General features: G+C 41.1%; 2 protein-coding genes across 4 annotated transcripts in view; one reads left to right on the top strand and one right to left on the bottom strand.

Annotated features, from left to right (window-relative positions):
- Positions 1 to 2,781: 2,781 nt before the first annotated feature.
- On the bottom strand, positions 2,782 to 9,521 carry PEX13 (peroxisomal biogenesis factor 13). Of its 2 annotated transcripts, none has more exons than XM_040611806.1 (4): positions 9,409 to 9,521; positions 6,632 to 7,329; positions 6,046 to 6,174; positions 2,782 to 5,514 (listed from the first exon to the last, which is right to left on the bottom strand). In XM_040611806.1, exons 1-4 carry the CDS (start codon positions 9,480 to 9,482, stop codon positions 5,219 to 5,221), a joined length of 1,197 nt encoding a protein of 398 aa, XP_040467740.1. In that variant the 5' UTR covers positions 9,483 to 9,521; the 3' UTR covers positions 2,782 to 5,218. The 2 variants fall into 2 exon arrangements, with proteins under 2 accessions (XP_040467740.1, XP_040467741.1); XM_040611807.1 differs by having other exon boundaries at positions 6,046 to 6,171; positions 9,409 to 9,520.
- Positions 9,522 to 9,627: 106 nt separating this feature from the next.
- Positions 9,628 to 19,054, top strand: part of PUS10 (pseudouridine synthase 10) — a 36,696-nt gene continuing 27,269 nt past the window's right edge. For both annotated transcript variants that reach the window (XM_040611437.1, XM_040611436.1), the window contains exons 1-4: positions 9,628 to 9,723; positions 11,586 to 11,722; positions 13,873 to 14,139; positions 15,749 to 15,835. In XM_040611437.1, coding sequence (XP_040467371.1) covers positions 11,597 to 11,722; positions 13,873 to 14,139; positions 15,749 to 15,835 — 480 coding nt within the window. In that variant the 5' untranslated portion in view covers positions 9,628 to 9,723; positions 11,586 to 11,596. The remainder of the gene's footprint in view (positions 9,724 to 11,585; positions 11,723 to 13,872; positions 14,140 to 15,748; positions 15,836 to 19,054) is intronic.

Raw genomic sequence — 19,054 nt, 5'->3', positions numbered from 1 at the left:
TGACGTCACGCCCGACCCTCTAGACCACAATGATGTCACGCCCAGCTCAGCTGAGCTCAGTATGACGTCACACCAACCCTTCCCCGCTGCTGCCGGCACCCACAGCCAGCCAAGCCCGCTTACCCCAGCACCCCACCGGAATCACTCAGAAAATAACTGGAGAAACTCGGGTTTTTCCTCCATAAAACCCCACGCCGCCATTCATTCCGCCATTACCCCGCAGAACGGTACCGGGAGGGCTAAGCCTGGGCAGCCCTCGCACGTGAAGGCCCTGTCACCTGCCCAAGTAACACCGCAGGAACGAGAACGATACAAACACAGCAAATCAATTAAGCAAGGGCTTGTGTTAAAACACTTGAGTAAAGGCTGTGCTCTACCCACAAAAAAATGCTGACTAAAGCTACAGAGCCTGAATTTAAGCTTTTCCCAGGTTTTCATCTAAATATTTGACACATCAGTAGCTCTAACAGCAGTAACAGAACATGGACTTGGACCTAATCACACGGAACAGCCCAAGCGCCCCACAGCCCTTCCTTCAAGGCTCCGCTCAAACCAGAGCTATGCTGCAAAAGGTCAGACAGTCCCAGTCCTGCCACATCATCCCTCATCGGTTTGTTTCCTACCCCATGCCTGCTATTGCATCACGTCTTCCCAAACATTTTAAAATCACCTCCCTTGGGAAGCCGTCTGTGCCTGCTGCGGACCAGACCATGACCCCTTTTCCCTGTGTGCAACACGGAATAATCCTCCCCAAGCCCTGCCTCTGGCTAAATCTCACTGTACCATGCTACAATTTTCTGTTCCTCCTTGGTATTTTGGGAGGAATCACCGAGATAATCATGGCCACAGGGATATTAACCGTTTTCTTCCAAAAAAAACCCCACCCCTAAAATCTGGAGTAATACAGCAAGGCCAGAAAATGCAAAACAGCACAGACGCGTTAACAAAAAAAAAATAAATAAAAATTGCACCCATCTAGAGAAGTATATGAAATCTGAATTCTTTAGTCAGTACGAAAGCTTCGTTTGGGTTTCAGTGAGAGCAGAAAGCACTTCCATCCCATTCCACACCATCCCACAGTAATCCTAGGAATAAGCTAATGCTGCTATATTGCGATATTATTAGAACATGAAAGTCATTAATGCTGTGGAAGCTTGATGGTATGTCACACAGAACTGGCAACATGGTTTTAAAATTAACCTGTGCTGTTAGGCAAAAGTTTAATCCCTCCCTTATTTTTTTTTAATAACAAAAAGCCACCAATATCAATATTTGAGAACAAAAAAATAGCATACCTTAAATTTTACTCATTTGATAGTCTCTAGACTATGCTTGTTTTGTTACCAATAATTCAAAGGTAGTAGAACTATTTTTTTGCATTTACAGCATTTTCACCTCTAAAACCCAAAACCTGTCAAGATGCCCTCTGACAGCAGAAATAATCCATGTCATTTGCTCAAATCTTGTAGTTTTCTAACTTGTGAAATTTAGGCAACTTTAATACCTTGAAGTAGATTTAGAAACTGTAGATAAGAAAGATCCAGGGGTGCCTTGCATGGACAGCATGCCTATGTTACTATTTAAACCAGTTATACGAGCACATTTCTTTCAAGGAGAGATTATCCAGCTGCTTAAAGGCTGTGTTTGGTATCACCACAGAATCCAGGAGACTGATTTATAATCCCAAACCTGCTTCAAATTGGTCTGCTGAACACCTGATGCCAAGACACAAAGGAGAAAAAACCTCAGTGTATCACCACCTGTTGACACACTCAATTACTACCTGCCAACACGGCCAAAAATGTTTGCTAATCCCAACACACAGCCACACCTACATGGATAAGAAAAACCAGGAGCTACTTAAAAACATAAGGTTTCATATTTTCAATGTTTTGTAAAATACATACAGTTCCACTACTATTGCAGACAAGAGTATTTCTACAATGGTGTGTCAAGAAAAATCACTGTGTTGGTTTCTGAGTTCATACCTCTTCTGGAAAATTTTCATTGCCAAGAGATCAGATTTGTAAGAAACCATATTTTCTTTTTATTTACCTTACTAGCAAATGTCACCAAGGTCCCCAAATAATTCAAAACCTTACTAGCTCAAATGCAGTCTAGTTCCACAAAAGGAAGAAGTTTCAAAACTGTGCAAAGGCAGCTGATTTTATTAAGTTCTACTAGACAAAGAGAGTACTTTAAATTTATTATTCAGAAACCTGAACGTAGCTTTGAATGTGTGCATGTTCCCATACTGCTAGCACCCACAGAACCAGTCAAAACTGGCTTCTGTCATTAGTTCAGATAGTATTCAAGCAGAAAATGCTCGGTATATTAAACAGCATCAATAAGATTCAAGTGAGGTTAAACTAAAGCCTTATATAAACGTCATAGAAGTCTGTAACAGACTTCTAGGACTGCTACAGGTATATAAGTAGTTCCAAAGAATAACATACAGGTAACTTAGACTCAAAATAAGACTCAACTGCCTAATGTCTAAGTTCAGCAGTATCTCAACAGTATCTCTTTTCTGACCCCCTCCCCTACACACTTCTGTTACAACCACACCTGCTCGTTTGTCATCTCACCTTTCTGAAGTTGTGCAAGTCTTGAGCAGCCTGCCAACCAGCCTCCCTTTTTCAATCAACATTCATTTAGATCTTTTTCTATAGTCTGACATAGGGGCAGAAACGTAAGGCAATGAAACTGGAGGACTCACAGTTTTTTCCCTTGTGCTAGTTCATGCATTACAAAAAAAAAAATATCTTAAAGCACAGTATGTATTTTACTTCAATGCATTTTAATATCCTTCTGCAATCAGTACAATTAATTGTGAGTTAAATAACTTGCTTAATTTCCTCAGAGCCTTCTTTCCTCATTAAAGTAATCACAAGATTGAAAGGATCAAAATTCTTGTCAAGATTTAGCAGATACAGTTATGACAGCAATTGGTAGACTAAGTCAAACTACCACAAAACCAAGTCAGTTATTAATAACTTGCCACTAAAAGAATTTTTTTTCAAAACAGTATGACCTGAAAAGTGAAATTAAATTCGTCTTTCTAAAAATTAGTAAGGTTTAAAGATTTCAACAATCATCATGGTACTGTCTTCCCAACTTGTTCTGAGCAGGAACACAGATGTCTACAGAAGGTTGAGTTTATTTATTCATTTATTTAAAAGATCCTCCCTCTGAAGGAGGAAATCTTTCACTGATACAGAAGAGGCTGACAGCCCATTAATTAAATCTCACAATAGTAAATGAATTCCCTTCAGGAATACACACCATAAGCAGAACTGTACACTTGATACCCGCCCCCCTTCTTTCCTCTGTATATTTTATATTTCAGGATTGTTTGCTATTTTTATTTCAACAACAGATGTCATTTCCAAATATAGATAATTTTCTTTAATGCCCTGGTACACAGGGAAATGTCTCAGGAACATGTTCTGTTTTAAACCTAGTTTCAAGTTTCTCATTTGCCCTTTAACTACTCTCCTTTTCCTCTGCACCTGAAGATCTAACAATCTAATAAAAATGATTCTTTGCCATCTCCCAATACTGAGCACAACCACTTAAAATTCTTGTTCAATTATCAACAAAGGGCAATCCGAGATTACTTTAAAATCCAAGGTTCCAGCATAACCTCCATCTTTTCAGCCACTCTACCTCAATAAAACTCTATTCACTTCATCTTTCTTGTCAAGAGTTTTGTTGTGGTGAAGAGAATTATAAGAACTCAAAGCCAGCAAATGCAATTAAAGTATAAATACTGAAAGCTTTGGTAACATATAATGGGTGTTGAAGATCTCTGTAGAAACAGTCAAACTGAAACTAGTGGGTCCATAAAGCAAAGGCACACACCCTACTTCTACTAATACTTTTGAGTACCTTTAAAATAAAAGGGAAATGCTATTTGACTGATTAAGACAAGCTTTAGTTATTTTATCCATTGCTTTAACCTTCAGAAGCTCAACGTATTATACATATATACTACACGGAAAAAAGTTTTAATTATCTTTCTTCATTTAAAAAACCCCAACAAAAACAGTATTACAAGATGGAATTCTCAAACATCAATACGAAGAAAATACTAAATACTTTGAACAGTCATAGTGTTTTTATGGCTTTTGATAAACCACAGCCCTCAAATTTTATGGGCAGATGCAAAATTTACCACCTGAATGGCAGCATAAAGCGTTAACTCCAAGACCTTGGCTAACTGGGGCAATTAAGCAAGAAATGGTACTTTTTCTTTGCTGCTCCAATTATGTTAAACTTCCCTCAATCTAATGCTTTCCTACTGCACTAAAAGGCAGGATAGATACTCTGATATTCACATAAAAACAATGAAGAACAGAAGTAGGTTGAGATGCAGATGGCAGTCGATAGACTATTGATAGGCAGTTACCAGGCTACAACACAAAAAGGCTAGGAGTGATGCAAAGTTAGTTTACCACAGAAGGGAATAACAGTAAGTGCGCTGGCAAGTGCCTGACTGCAGGATACCCTTTATTCTGATGGTTTTTTAATAAACAAAAGAGAACTCGTTAGAACTACTGCTGAAGCTTCACTGCCCTTCCTTTGTAAACTGTGTTTCTCCTCCCTTTCTCATAAGTCCCTTTTTTATAAGGTTTAAGGTCTTTATGACAGAAGCCCTACTTCTTGCGAAAAGCAAGTTAACTTAGAACTTCTAACAATTCAGTTGTGTCACCTAAATCTCTTGCAATTCTCCCTCCTTTGTGTGGGAAACAATGCACTATTACTGTTTTATGGTCCTCGGCATCCAGTTTTGGAGGACACAGGACAGAAGTCTATCTTCCCTTTGCATATGTATTGAGAAGGCCTCTAGTCAAGCCGACAACCCAATGAAGACTGGATGATAAACTCTAGAATTCACCAGCAGTTTGTCTCCTTAACAGGAATAGGCTAGCTGCCTCCGTTGTTTTGTTTGCTTTATTATAAATGCCTCAAATCTCCTCATCTCAAGATCTTATGAGTTACTGCCAGGTGGTTGGGTAGAATCACTAATGTACAGCCTTAGGTGAATCAAAAATAAATACTAAAAATTTGAGCAATCATTTCTCCATCCCTTCACCAGTCAGTAGCGGCAGTAACTGGTACAGACCCATCAGTGTTCCACTACAATACAGATTTTCAACAAACCCTAAGTTTTATCAATAAAGCACAGTTCAGTTGCTTTGTTGATGAAAGTGCACTAGAGTTCCTGTTTCTCTCCACTAACCATAGTGGAGTCAGACGCAACAGGATCTTTCTTACTTCCAGCAAAAACAGAATCAAAAGCAGCTTCCTGCTCCTCTGAAGTCACAGTAGCAGTGGATCCTGTAACAGCTCTGCTGGTAAAGGCTGGCCGTTGTTCTGTAATCCCTTCCAGGTCCACCGTTTTCCTACCTCTTCTTTTCCCCAGGATTTTGATGTAATTAGCTGGCACAAGTCCTGTTGTTTGGCCATCATAACTAGCCAAAAGCCAACCACGGATTTTGGGTTGTTGTTCTGAAGGAGAAAATGCAAACATATCAAGTTACAAAACAATTCAAAATATATTGCAGTCGAGGCACAAGCAGACCAGAAGACAGATGACATACCAGCTCATCATGCAGAGGAAATAACTCTGCCATAAAAGGTGGATACAAATTACTTCACAAGAGAAGCAACTGCATCGATGAGGTGAACTGAAGAGTACTGCAAAGTGCAGGTTGTTCTGCAATCAGTAACACCACCGTTCTGCAAATGCCTCAGGATTTTCACAGTTACACAGCCCACATGAGGAAAAGGTAACCACAAGGCTAACTACAAAGCACTCCCTGAATAAGTTTAGGCTGTGTCACATCTTCAGGAACTTGAACAAAACTATGCAAGTTTTATGACAATTCAAGTAATAACTTATGGGGGGAAAAAAAAAAAAAGATCAGCGTGGATGAGGAGTTTCATCAAATAAGGTGGTGGTGGTTTGTTTACATTTTCAGGCTCTAACAATAGGACTTCACATGTGATTAGAAAATATATACAAAACTGAAAGTTTACCTTTGGGTGCTAATTTTAGCACATCACCAGCACGGAAAGAAATTTCTTCTTCAGAGAGCGCACTGAAATCATATTCTGCTCTTCCAACTACATGATCATCTTCTCCGCTTGCCCAGTTACTAGATACTGCTTTCAAAAAGAAATTTAAAGTTTATCTGCATTGAATTCTAAAGTTTGGAAGGGTTTTTTCCCTGTTTTTTTTTAAAGGAAAATGAAGAAAACACTTCAACTTCCCTGCCTAAAACTTCCCCAATAGAGAACTGACAGAAGTAACAAACAAAGCATGATTTGTTGAGTCAATCCAACTGATACTTTTCCCCTGGCCCCAACTGCCACATCTAATACAAAGGAAACAGAAAGAAACCCTGATTTTGGAATCACAGAAAGCTTAGCAGGAAACTGCATCCCAGCTCAACTAAGGGCTACTGAAGCAGGCTGTTACTGGTGTAACGTGCCTGAAATTCAGTATTGTACCCCAGTATCTATCAACTTCTATCAATGTAATGTAAGATTAATAGCTATACACGGTAACAGAAGGAACAATAAATATATGCTGCACTTCTCTTGTGCTGCAAATCATCTTTACCTGTTTCTTCATCACTGTATGTAGAAAGCAGTTTCCAGATCAGATAGGGACCTCCCATTATAACAGCAAAGAATAAGAAAATAGGCCAGGATTTTGCAGAGTTAGTCGCCTTATCTTCAAGGCCAACACGAGCTACTGTCCCCTCACTTTCAGCCCACAAATCCTCATTCTCAGAGCTCTTCCGCAGACCTAGTAATCGCTGTAGACGTTGGTAGAGATACCTTATAGTTCTCACTAAAGCAAAAGCTGAGAACACCTTGGTGAAGTGTACTTTGAGGCGGGAGAAGTGATTGGCTACATCCAACACAGCTCTGAAACTGTTGTAGACAGCTGAAAAGGTAGCATCCATCATCATGCTGACTGAGGCAAATGCATGCACAATACTTTCAATGGACTGAAATGCACCTCTGCTGCTCTCTTCAGCCTGCTGAACAAACCTGCTGGGAGGAATATCATCTGCACGAAAGCGGTTATAACCCAAACCACCATATCCGTAACTGTAAGGACTATAGCTTCCATAAAAAGAAGTTCCATATGAACCATAGCCTGGAGAAAAAGAACTACTATATGCTGGCCTGAAAGTGCTCAGACTACTGCTTCCTGTTCGCTGTGATGGTCTTGGCAAAATAGGTGGAGGTATTCGTGCAACTGTGGGTTGTCCAGGCCTGGTCAGCAGGTTGTCGCCCAAGTCAGCAGACCTAAACAAATTCAGACAAGCAAGATCAGTACTCAAAATAAGTTTATATTTTCATTTCTGCAGAGATCTTGGCTAACTATATAAATACAACAGGGCGTTTCAGTAGTGCCAGGGCAGGGAACCTGGTAGCCAAACACTCAATATGTTGCACAACATCTGTGGGAAGTAAATAAAAGTCAGGAAATACAGGTCTTTCAGGGAAGAAAAAACATAATGAGATATTCAGTGTAAATGTGGAACTGCAGCATATCCAAAACGTACACATGGAAAAGCTTTCAATCTGTTTATTGTATTGACTAAGAAAGCGTGAAATGCTACATCTAGATCATTTTTCTGCATACAAAAGCCTCTCATATGCGCTACCAAGAATATTTCTGAACTTCTCAAACTGCAAGTTTTATTTCCAATACTTACTCTAAGCTCTTCTATACAATGAGCCAATGACACAGCAGGAAGGAAGTTTGTGAGCTCCTTTGAATCCACCCTTAGAGAAAAGGGTGGCGTGACCTAATTGAGAATCCAAGTAATTATACAACATATGCAAGGGCTTTGGGTCCCCCAATTTCCCCTTCTACACAAACTATCTAATTACTTTTACGTAGCACATCAAGGATTGAATTTATTAGTTAACTGTTGGCAGGAAGAGGTATTATAAATCAATTATTTGCTTTTATTTTAGTAAACATTCCTTTGTATGCCCAGAAGTTTAGGTCACTTTATCTATATGCCTTTCATAGGAAGTCTCTGCAAACTCTAGTCTGGTATTGGAATTGTGTCAAGCAGCTGTCCAACTTTTGCTGTGTCATTAAAAAGCTAATCACATATTATGACCCTTAAACAGTTTGGTTATTTCCCACGTTTACTGCCTCATCCCATGACTTCCCACTTCTATAGACCATTAAATTCACAGAAAAATAAACAGAAGAAGAATACTCAAGTTTGAAGTGCTATGGTGCTACTTTTTCTGCACTGCTTTCAGTGTAAAGCATGCTCGCTATACTACTTCTGTGTAAGGTTGGGAACAGCCTCCTCTCAGCAAAACTTTCTGATTTTCACAGCAGAGAATAAGTTACAACTTTACAGTGCTTGATTTTTTTCCATCATAGACACTAAATCTCTTAGCAGTTAAAAACAGAAGCAAAAATAAGTCATTATCACAGAAAACAGAGGTACTGTAACTTAAGACACTGCTCCATTCCCCTTGCTGACAGTCAACTTAGGACACCTCACTTTAAAGCTGTTTGAAGCAATTTAAAATGAGCTAGATAACCCCATCGAGAAAAATTAACATCCATTTTCTTGCTTAGAAAGCTTGAGCTGGCAGTGCAAGCAGCAGTATCTGTTGAACGTTTAGTCCTGGGCTAACCTTTCGCCCAGTTTCAGCTGGCTCTTTCATTTGGTACTAGTGACTGCAATTAAACAAGACTGATCTTAACTGCCAAGCATTCCATGACTTCTGATAAAAAGGAAGTTTACAAACACTTTCTGTGCAACATCCTTCTCCATGAGCTTGGATTTTCTGGAAAGCTCAGATTCCCAGGTGAACACTGCTGAGACGGACACACCGAGGCATCTTTTCCAATTCCTGAGGGTGACACACAGCTTCTCCACTCCTACCGTGCACGCTTACACAGCTGCGTGATCCCCAGGAACGGCCGCCTGCACTCAGCCCACCCCTGACAACACGTACAGCTTTACCTTCACCACACTCAATATACGTGCAGCTTTCTACAGATACAAGTAGAGCTCGAGACTAGCTAGCACCGTTCGGGGGCCTCTCCTTCCCTCTCCCCACCGAGGAGGGGAATCCACCAGAGATCCCGCTCCCCGCCTGGCACACAACCCCTCAACAAAGCAAGGCAAACCACCCCAAACCACCCCAGCGGATAACACACACACCCCGGGCGAGCTCCCTCAGCCCGCAGAGGCGCTGCTCGGCCGAGCCCGACCTTTGCGCTCGCCTCAGCGCAGAAGGCCGAGGCGGGAGGCCCGAGGCGGAGCAGGCGCAGGCGCCCTGAGGGGTCGAACGCCTAATCCCACCACGGGCAGGGGAGACCCGGGGGCCGGCGCACGCACTCACTGGAAAGCCGGCGCCACGGTACCCGCCAGCCGCCGGTTCTCCCAAGGCTTGGGAGGCGGCGGCTGCGACGCCATGTCCGCCTCGCTGCGGGCCGCGCTCTGCCCCGGCCCGGCCCGCCCCGCTCCTCCGCCCGCCCGCCCACTGCCAGGCGCGACGCGCGAGCCCCGAGCTATTCACCAGCAGCATTTCGGGCAGGGCTTCCAGCCGCGCCGGGCCATCGATGCGCTCTGCTTTGCCTCTGCGCAAGCCTGTATCGTGCCCGCCGGCCGCCCGGGAAAGGGGGAAGGCTCGGCGCCGCGCCGGGGGCGCTGCGAGGTGATCGCTTCTCCCGGGGGAGTGGGGCGGGGCGGGGGGCGGCGGCGGCAGCTCGGAGCCCTGTGGGGCAGGGCGGCTCCGTGCGGAGCGGGCCCTCACCCCCCCCCGCCCCCTCCGGTGCAGCCCGCGCGGGCGGTGGGGCCGCCTCCCCTCCCCTCGCCGAGCGCTGAGGCGGCGGGCCGGGACCGGGGGCAGGAGCGCTGCGCTGCCCCGGCGCGGCTGGGCCGGCCGGGTCTGGCTTCTGTCGCGATAGTGACCCGACTGTCGTCGCGGGGGCGGGCGGGCGGGCAGGGGCTTCGCCGTTCGGGCCTGCCGGGGAGCGCCGTGCGGGGCGGCGGGGGCGGCGTGCCTGCCGGCCTTCGCGCCCGGGAAGCGGGACATTGCGTCTGGAGCTTCTCTTTTTTTTTTTTTTTTTTTCCCCTCGCTTCAGGCGATGGTAGCATGAAGGCGTTAGGGTGGCAATATTTAAGCCTCACGAAGCTGAATCGAGCTAGCAGTTGCCTAAAAGTATCTTTGTTCGTTTTATGCTTTTTAAAAGCAGGTTTGAAGGTTTCTAGATAGTCCTTGGCTTTTACAGCTTAATGTAAAGAATCCAAATCCAGGAGAAACTGAATTAAGTGAATTAATAACTTCTCCTGTGCTCAGAAGGTTGAGCTCTCTCTGTGCAGGGTGCTCCTGAGTAGGACAGGACACCAGAGGTGTGACAGGTTGTGCTGGCACAGAGGACGCCCGTATATCCAGCCTCTACACCGGCTCTTCGATACGGAAACTAGGCACCTGTCAAACATTGCTTACAGGAGCTAAACCCCAAACAAAATCAGGTGGTTCATCTGTTGGTTATTGTGGAGCACCTTGCCAAAGGATGTAGAGGCAACAGAATTTCAAAGAGACACTGAAGAAGGATTGCAGGAAAGATCTGTTAAGGTTTACCAACAGTTAAACCACACTAGGTCAAAGGAACCCCCCAAACCAGAAATAACTGGAGGAAGGGAGCACACCGTGGCAGAGGCATATGCCCTGCAGACACATGTTTTCCTGTGGCATCTGTTTATACTTGCCCTGGGTGACAGCAGAATTGAACCTTTGGCCTGAACAACTGTGGTTATTCTTATGTGCCTCCTAAAGTTTCCTAGATAGCCGGTAAGGTTGAGCATCTCACTGGGAAACTTGCTGAGATTTCTACCCCATTATTAAATTTCAGCCAAAGAAATTAGTCTGTTCTGGGCAGAGAGAATGACAGAAAACCAAATTAGCTATAATCTTTTAACGGAAAAAAACCCCATTATCTCTGCCAAAAACTCCCAAAGGAGTCCTATATTTGAGATGGGAAAGAACAAATCTTAAAAAATTGAAGGGGCTAACTTCCTTTGCTTTTAGGGCTTTGTATGACGAAAGGGGATGGCATCTGTTGTTTGGGGCTTCCCCCCTGCCTCCCTCCGTGATTTAATGCATTGATTCTTTAGTTGCTGCAATTTTGGAAGGAATGCCCATTTTATGTTTGGCTTAATATGTCTTAGCTCCACCCTTCTCCATTTAGTAAAGAATTAATGTGTCATGTAATGCACTTTATCGAAGATAAAATTCTGGACAAAAGCTCTGCATATGTTTGTCAGAACTCTTGACTTCAGATTTTTCTAGGAAGTACAGAAGCTTTTCCATGACTCAGTGGTATTTTGGGGTTGGTCTTCCAATTCTGTTGTGCCTTTGATTTGAGAGAACATGTATCCTACACTTTCTCTAAAGGACAAAAAAAAAAGAATCCAGTGATTCTAAATATGGTGCTGTTAAGTGAGTCCTTTTATTGTTGCATTGCTGAATTGCGTTTATTCTAAGCTTTTTTTCTTTTCTTTTTTAAACTTCAGCATTATCCAGCATGTCTTCACTAACAGAAAAGGACAGACCAATTGTTCAGCTGTTACTGAACACTGGCACTTGCCCACGATGTATTTTGAGGTTCTGCTGTGTGGGATCACAGATGCTTTATAGACATCCATACAAGGTTTGTTCTTTGTATTCCCAATTAGAATGTGTGAACATGTGAATGCAGTGCTCTTTACACTACCTTGAAGGTCGTTGTTGTATTCCTGGGCTCTTTGCCTGAGAGGAAAACGCTTTGCAAAATGTGTTATGAAAAATTACTGCTGCTGCACTGTAAAATTTTGACAAATTACAAGAATCATAGAATATCACAATCGTTGTGGATTAAATGTTAAGTTTGACTGTGAAAGTTGCTATGTATTCCCTGAAAACACCAGAAAATGTGGCATGTTAGCTTCTGCACAGCATGGCTCTATCACTTTTGAAGCAGAGCAGCTATGACCGTTCCCTCTGTTCTTTTTCCTTTATTTTAATAAGTAGTAAAGGCATTGTGGGCAGTGTAGCTGATGCAGAGGGAGAACCATCTATGTTCCAAACTTTTTTTTGTCTCATGCTTCCTTTTTCTTTCAGTAGAATTGGTAGAGGGATGTAACTGAAGAATTGTGGAGCACAAGTTAAGGATAAATCTTCCTTTTTCAGTCATTCAAACATAGTGTTATTAGGCATCCTTTTCAGCTGACCTTAATACCAAAACTGAGTGTACTTCAAATTTTTCCTAGCTGTGCACAACCATTCTTGCCTTTGTTCTTGTATTTGATACTCTTCAACTAATTTTGGCCGTTTGTTTTTCATCCATACTGGTTCTTTGAGACTCCTTTCATTGTGTAGGCCAAATAAACATCTCCATTTACTTGATCTAATCCCTTGTCTTTATGCTTGCATCTTCTGGTGTCTGTCTTGATTGTTTCACCTTTGTTCAAGTTTAGTTTCTCCAGAATTCATTTTTAACATCTTTCTTAGAATCCTAGAATGGTTTGGGTTGGAAGGGACCTTAAAGATCAGCTAGTTCCACGCCCCCTGCCACGGTCAGGGACACCTTCCACTAGACAAGGTTGCTCAAAGCTGCATCCAACCTGGTCTTGAACACTTCCAGGGATGGGGGATCCACAGCTTTTCCAGGCAACCTGTGCCAGTGCCTCGCCACCCTCACAGTGAAGAATTTGTTCCTGATACCTTGTCTAAATCTACCCTTTTTCAACTTAAAGACATTTCCCCTTGGCCTATCACTACATGCTTTTGTAAAAAGTCCCTCTCCAGCTTACTTGTAGGCTCCCTGTAGGTGCTGCAAGGCTGCTATAAGGTCTCCCCGGAGCCTTCACTTCTCCAGGCTGAACCACCCCAACTCTCTCAGCCTGTCTTCATAGCAGAGGGGCTCCAGCTCTGATCATCTTTGTGGCCTCCTCTGGACTCACTCTGAGAAGCCCCTGTCCTTATGTTGGCCCCAGAGCTGAACGCAGTACTGCAGGTGGGGTCTCACAGGAGTGGAGCAGAGGGGGAGGATTGCCTCCATTGACCTGTTTCTTCTTTATCCTTTTCCATTTTCTATTAATCATTTGAGAAGTGTTCATTCTGTATGCCATTGTTTATTCTTTTGCACCTCTACCTAATTTTCCTCTGAGTTGCCATACCACAGCAACTGCTGTCCTTGTTACTGAAGACCTTTTAATAAATCTTCATTTCTAAACTATGTTTTGCCTCTATCTCTCATCTGTCCTAAAATTCAGAGACATGCAGGAATTCTTCTGTCTTCTCACCAGCACATCCTTTAATTTTTATGGGCTTCTGTCTTTATATGAAGTTCATCCTCTATGTACTTAATTTCACCCTCACCTGTATCTGCTCTCATTTTCTTCTCATACTGTGCTAGCCAACTCTTCCTAGTCATCTGGGCTAATGGAGTTGGAGGAATTAAATTCTAACATAATCTAAATGAGAAAAAGGCAATAAACATCTGTTCCCATTGAATAGTGATGAGGCCAAAGATAAATGCATTTCTGCAAGTCAGGTCTGTAAAATGTTTTCACTTTTGAATGATAAAGAAGTCTGTTCAGCAGAATTCAATTTCTCTGGTCAATATTTTGAGAGAAATACAGCTTGAAGCTTTCTAATGGTGTAGATGTCTTTTGGTATAAATTCCAAGTTGTTAATTACATATACTATGGCTAAATTGAAATGGTTAGTGCTGCCTTTTACAATTGTGTTTATAAGTGCTTGTTACAGCATTGGAGAAAAGAAGAAGAAACAACAGTATGATTCCTCTGTTTATGTTAGGAGTTGATGAAGGATTTAAAAGAATTTCTGAAAAATAATCAAGAAGAAGAAGATACGGATTGTTTTGATGTAGTTGATCCTCCTTGTAAGAGAATCAGACTTGAACAGACAGAAGAAGGGCCTGATGCTCTGAACCACAACGGAGCTCTCCAGCAGATACCTTTGGTTAATGATGGAAATACCGCAGTGGAGAACTCAGCTGTGAAGGTTTGCAACGTGTGTTTGGGAATTCTTCAGGAGTTCTGCGAGGCCGACTTTGTGAAAAAGGTAAATATATGTTCTTAGTCTTTCCGTGTACTTTTTCTGGAGATTGTGTATGTTAGGGCCTACAGGATAGAGCTGATGATTTTAAACACCATGCAGTTAAACAATTAAGAGAAAGGTACTGGAAAACAAATCGAAACATGTGCCTGTTTTGAATATTTGAAGTGTAGGTGGCGCCATTCGACTATTTACTGCTCATTGACACTGTGTGCAAACTTCCCGTGCAGCTGGGAAATGCAACTTGTCCCTGTAACCATATTTTACCCAGGCCTTGTCATAATGTAACTTTTTGTATAAAAAATAGCAGTGCAGGCGCAACAGAATGACTGCTAGGAGCACATTTTCCTAGGAAAAGGACTAACAGTCACTTACGGGAAAGGAAAATGAGGAGGCATCAACTGCTGTGCTGTTCAGCTTAACTATATGTTCCTAATACAGCATGATTCTGTACTATTTTTTAGAATATATACAATGTACTATTAGAATATATATACATATATACAACGTACTACTATTTAGAAAGCCACAGAGGAAGAAGAATACTTTGGTGATACAGCAGGTTGTAGGTAATAGAGAAAATGTGAGTTAGGAGAGAATATGGGTATAACAAGTGTTGCAAACATCACCTCTGAGCAATAAAATTGCTTATGTCACAAACTGAAATATCAGCTAGAAAAATCACTGTTGCATTTGAGATGTTAAACAGAGTTTTAATAGAAAATAATTTGGTTTAATAGCGTGAATATATCTAAAAATGGGACTAAACAGAAAGCATAGTATATAGTTTCTGCTGTTGCAGTGCATGATGTTTCTTTTTTGTTTCCGTTGGCAGTGTATATGTATTTTTACACCATCCACTTCTAAGACTTGTTTCGGAGTTACTCTTCTTGAGTAGGAATGGAAAATCTGACAGCATTTGTTAAGGCATCACAAAACCTGATTATTTTACAAAGAAATTTCCTTATCTGAGATGTTGATTTCACCTTAAAAGCTCAGAATTAGTCTTTTAACATTCACTAAAGTCACTGATGTTTTGGACAGCAACTTCATTTGTGTTTAAGCTTACTTCCAGTAGGGATATCTAACCATCAGCTTTTGCTAGCCTACTTTAAAACATTTGATGTGTGTTTGGGTTCTTACTTTATTTCCAGTGACAAACATGATTTTTTATGATGAGGAATGCTTATGAATTAGTACTACGGATATTTGTTTGTTCCTGTATTATACTAGCATTTTAAAACATGTTTATTGTCGCAGAATTGTGTCATTGCCATGAAAAAAAGACACTGAGTCAGCTGTTCAAGCCTTTGGTCATTGTGGTATAATTTGTTGCATTAAGATTTTGATATACAATTGGTCTTAGCCTTAAAATAGCCAGCTGCTTGTTTTCTATCAATAAGGATTGTTTATGAGTAAGTTCTTTTTTTTAACAGAACAAAAAAGCTTGTATTTCAATAAGTTTCTAGGGATTACTCTGGTTTGTATGTTCAGCATCTATCTGAATGTGTATTAAAATGGATTTACAGCGATTATGCTGGAATAAAGAATATCCTAAAAGATTATCAACTCAGTTCCATTACTGTGGTTTAATATTAAAATCCTTTTCTTACAGGTGTGCCAAAAAGTTAATTCTGCTGACTACCAGTTCACTAGTTTTGTATTTTCTGTGTCGCTACCCCCACAGCTGTCTGTTAGGGAGGTGAGTGTTTACAGATATTTCTTCATAACTTAAATGCATATTAAATAAAAGAACTGTGGAATATACAAGCTGGAGGTGGTTTGATTTTTAATTGCTATTGTTTAAAAAACCCCCAAAACACAAAAAACACATGCTAGAAGTGAAGTCTGAGCTCCCCTTCCTTGTTGTTGAGTATTATTTTGATTAATAAAGTGTCCGAGTAGCTTCGGTTTTCAGTTAGCCCAGGAGTTATTTTACATCTGAAAATCTAAAAGGAGTTTCTTTAAATCCTCGGTGTATTGTTCCCTTTGGTACAGATGCCAGCTCTGCTTTGTGGATCTTCTCGGAGGAGGAACTGCACAGCTGGTGCCTTTCCTGAAATAAATGATAATTGGTAGTGCAGAATACAAATGAAGGAATTTGAAAATGAACTCTTTAACTGTTCAGCATTTTAAATTACATGAAAGTACACATTTTAATAGTCACCTGTCTTGGGCATTGTTGAAAGTCTAGATTTGTAAAACTGCAGTTTATAGCAGTTGTAAAACTACTGATTTTGATGGCAATTTTAATAAAACTTAAATTGTTTACATTTCAGTCATTTAATTGCAGAGGATAATGATAATGTAGAGAGGAGTATATAACCCTGGTAATTATTATTTTTTTTTCATCAAGGGAGGATGCTAAGTATAGTATAACTTGATTAATAAAGCAACAATTTTTGCTTAGTTATGAGGTGTTTTACGATGTTCCCCTGCTTTGTGATATAAAGTGATGCAAAAATACTGTTCTAAAGGGCAACATGTAAATCTTTACGATAGATTCCTGCTGTGGTAAGATGTAGTAGAAGCTTCAGTGAACATGGCAGAAAGAAGCGTAGGTGGTCTTGGATTTATGTGTAAACCTGTGGTGATGTCTATTCTCATCCCACACAAATTGATTGTTAAATAATCTATTACAATTTTAGTGCTGATTTGTACTGTTAGTTCTGGCATCTTTGGAAAATGCCAGTGTAATAGCTGCACTGTGCTAACATATATTTTACCTCTAAGTCTTCTTGAACATAAAATTCCTTACTTCCCATCTGAAATTAAATATAGTTGGTGTGTTTGCTTCAGCTGCCACTGTAAAACAATACCAGAACAAACTGCTTTGTGCTTTCTGGCTGGATGCACTGCCTTTATTCCCATTGGTTTTATGTGCATCCAAAAAATGAGATATGCCAAAAAAGCATTTCCAGGTTAGGTACGCATGTGTGCCTCTGGTGCTCTGTAAAACTCCACATGTAGGTCAAACTTAGTCTGTAAGCTTAGGTGTTTAAAAAAAGAGGAGCCTTGGTATTTTTGGGGGTACTATTGATCAGGTCTTTTTCATTTCCAGTCTACCTTCACTAGTCATTGCAGAGGCCTCCCTCTCTCTATTCATTATAGCCTCAATGAGCGAAAAACAAAGTGATGCACAGAATCTTTTGGCTAGAGTCCCAACTGCAATTCCCATGTTAGCAAGTTCTTAATACGTTTCCATTATACATCTTTAGCTTGACAGCTACAGTTTATCTAGCTTAAAAATAACCTCTTTCTTTTTTTTTCCCCCATAGCATAGCTAAATAACGGTGGAAGTGAGGAAAGAAAAATTTGATGCTACTGTTTTTCCTCACCCTCCTTGTGGGTCTTTGCAGAATGCCTCGGTAGAGGGTGTTATTGCATTGCAATTCTAGCTCAGGGATGTTCTGACACTAATCTGAACAAGCAGGGCTAGTGTCTTTACTTTGAGGCAGCCTTGGCTGTAAATGGAAGCAAAAAATAGTACTATGCTTCAGAGAGTTCCTCTTGCTGATTGAAATGTTGATGATACACTGAGACTGTTTGGATTGGGAAAACTGACTTGGCAAAGGCAGTTGGTAGAAACCCAGATTTATTACTTTAGAATAACTTTGTCTTCTAAGTGCAATAAATTGCTAGTTTGATAAAAGGGATGAGGACTAATTTTCAACCTGTCCATCTGCTTCATTGAAGGTATCTTGTGCTTATATTCAAGCAAACAAACAATACTACAGTGCTTGGTACAAGCAAAGGAATAAAAGTTGTGGTGAGAGTACAGGAATTAATAGGTGGAGTGAGATGAGTGAGTAGGAAGCTCCAAAACCAGATCTATTCTCTTTGGAAACAGTTTCGGTTCATCTGAGAGGAGGTCTGCATTAGGAAGTTCCTGCTGTGTCCCTTCTATTCCACCCCTTTGGTCTTGCCAAATGCTAAGCCAGCTGTTTGAGTAGCTGTGCCCTAACTGGAGAGGTGAAAATGGGTGATGGTGGCGAAAGAACCTGTTTAAAATCATGGGGGTTTATTTACCACCTATCCGTTTATTGCTTTAAAAAATAATTGGTAAAAACCATTCCTGTTTTGCCGTTACAGAGAAGAAGCAAGTAATATAATAGGTCAGGATATCTCAGATATCTCAACATGCTTTGTGTTGAAAAGAGGTCTTTTGTTAAATTCTGCTTTTAATTCTTTGAACTGCACTGTACAAAAACATACGTAATTTTATCATAAGAGGACACCCCAAAGACAGCCTCCCTCCCATTGACCTTTTCTATGACACAAAGGTTTTCTCTTGCTTCTTTTTAACAAAAAAATCAGGAACTGCCTTTTAATGTTACCTTCAACTAATTTAATTATGACAGTTGTCATCCTGCCAAGTCTAAAATGTACGATAGGAGCTGAAGAAGACTGGAACATAAAATTTACATTTGCATAGTATTTGTATCTGTAATGCAAAGAAGCTATCACCTCTTTCCACAAGTAGGATATTTGATTAAAATAAATCATAAACACAGGAGTCCCAAGTTTATGTCAGACAACTATATTAGAATATGAAGTGAGTCATGCCCTTCAGAAGGGTGACTGTTAGCTCTGTAGTCTCAGTTGTGATCCATCATCCTGGTACTTGCTACAAGGACATTGATGCAAATAGCATCTGTAGTCATTACTCCCTGTAGAACTGTGTATACCTCATCATGGAATTCCCCATCTCGAAGCTCTTTTCTAATACAGTGAAAAAAATGCTGTGGCTGAGATTGCACATGGTATTTCAACTGTTGCCACTGTGATCCCTCAGCATTTGAATAATATCCTGCAGCTTGTAATCAATATAGTGCCTAAGCTAGTGTATTTCAGAAATATATTTGCTGTTAAGCATTGCCCTGCAGGCTTGAGCTCTGTAATGAGCATTTTTCATTTTCAA

Source organism: Falco naumanni, chromosome 12 (assembly GCF_017639655.2).
Source record: "Falco naumanni isolate bFalNau1 chromosome 12, bFalNau1.pat, whole genome shotgun sequence".
NCBI classification, from domain to species: Eukaryota; Metazoa; Chordata; class Aves; order Falconiformes; family Falconidae; genus Falco; species Falco naumanni.
The sequence above is the reverse complement of the archived record's forward strand: the minus strand, read 5'-3'. Positions and strand labels throughout refer to the sequence as shown.

What these genes read in the sequence shown, in the direction of transcription:
- PEX13 (XM_040611806.1), bottom strand. Translation starts at nt 9,482, where the DNA reads ATGGCGTCGCAGCCGCCGCCTCCCAAGCCTTGGGAGAACCGGCGGCTG. An exon ending in ACCGTGGCGCCGGCTTTCCA is followed by an intron (nt 7,330 to 9,408) that starts GTGAGTGCGTGC and finishes GAATTTGTTTAG; the next exon opens with GTCTGCTGACTTGGGCGACA. An exon ending in GCTAAAATTAGCACCCAAAG is followed by an intron (nt 5,515 to 6,045) that starts GTAAACTTTCAG and finishes TTTCTCCTTCAG; the next exon opens with AACAACAACCCAAAATCCGT.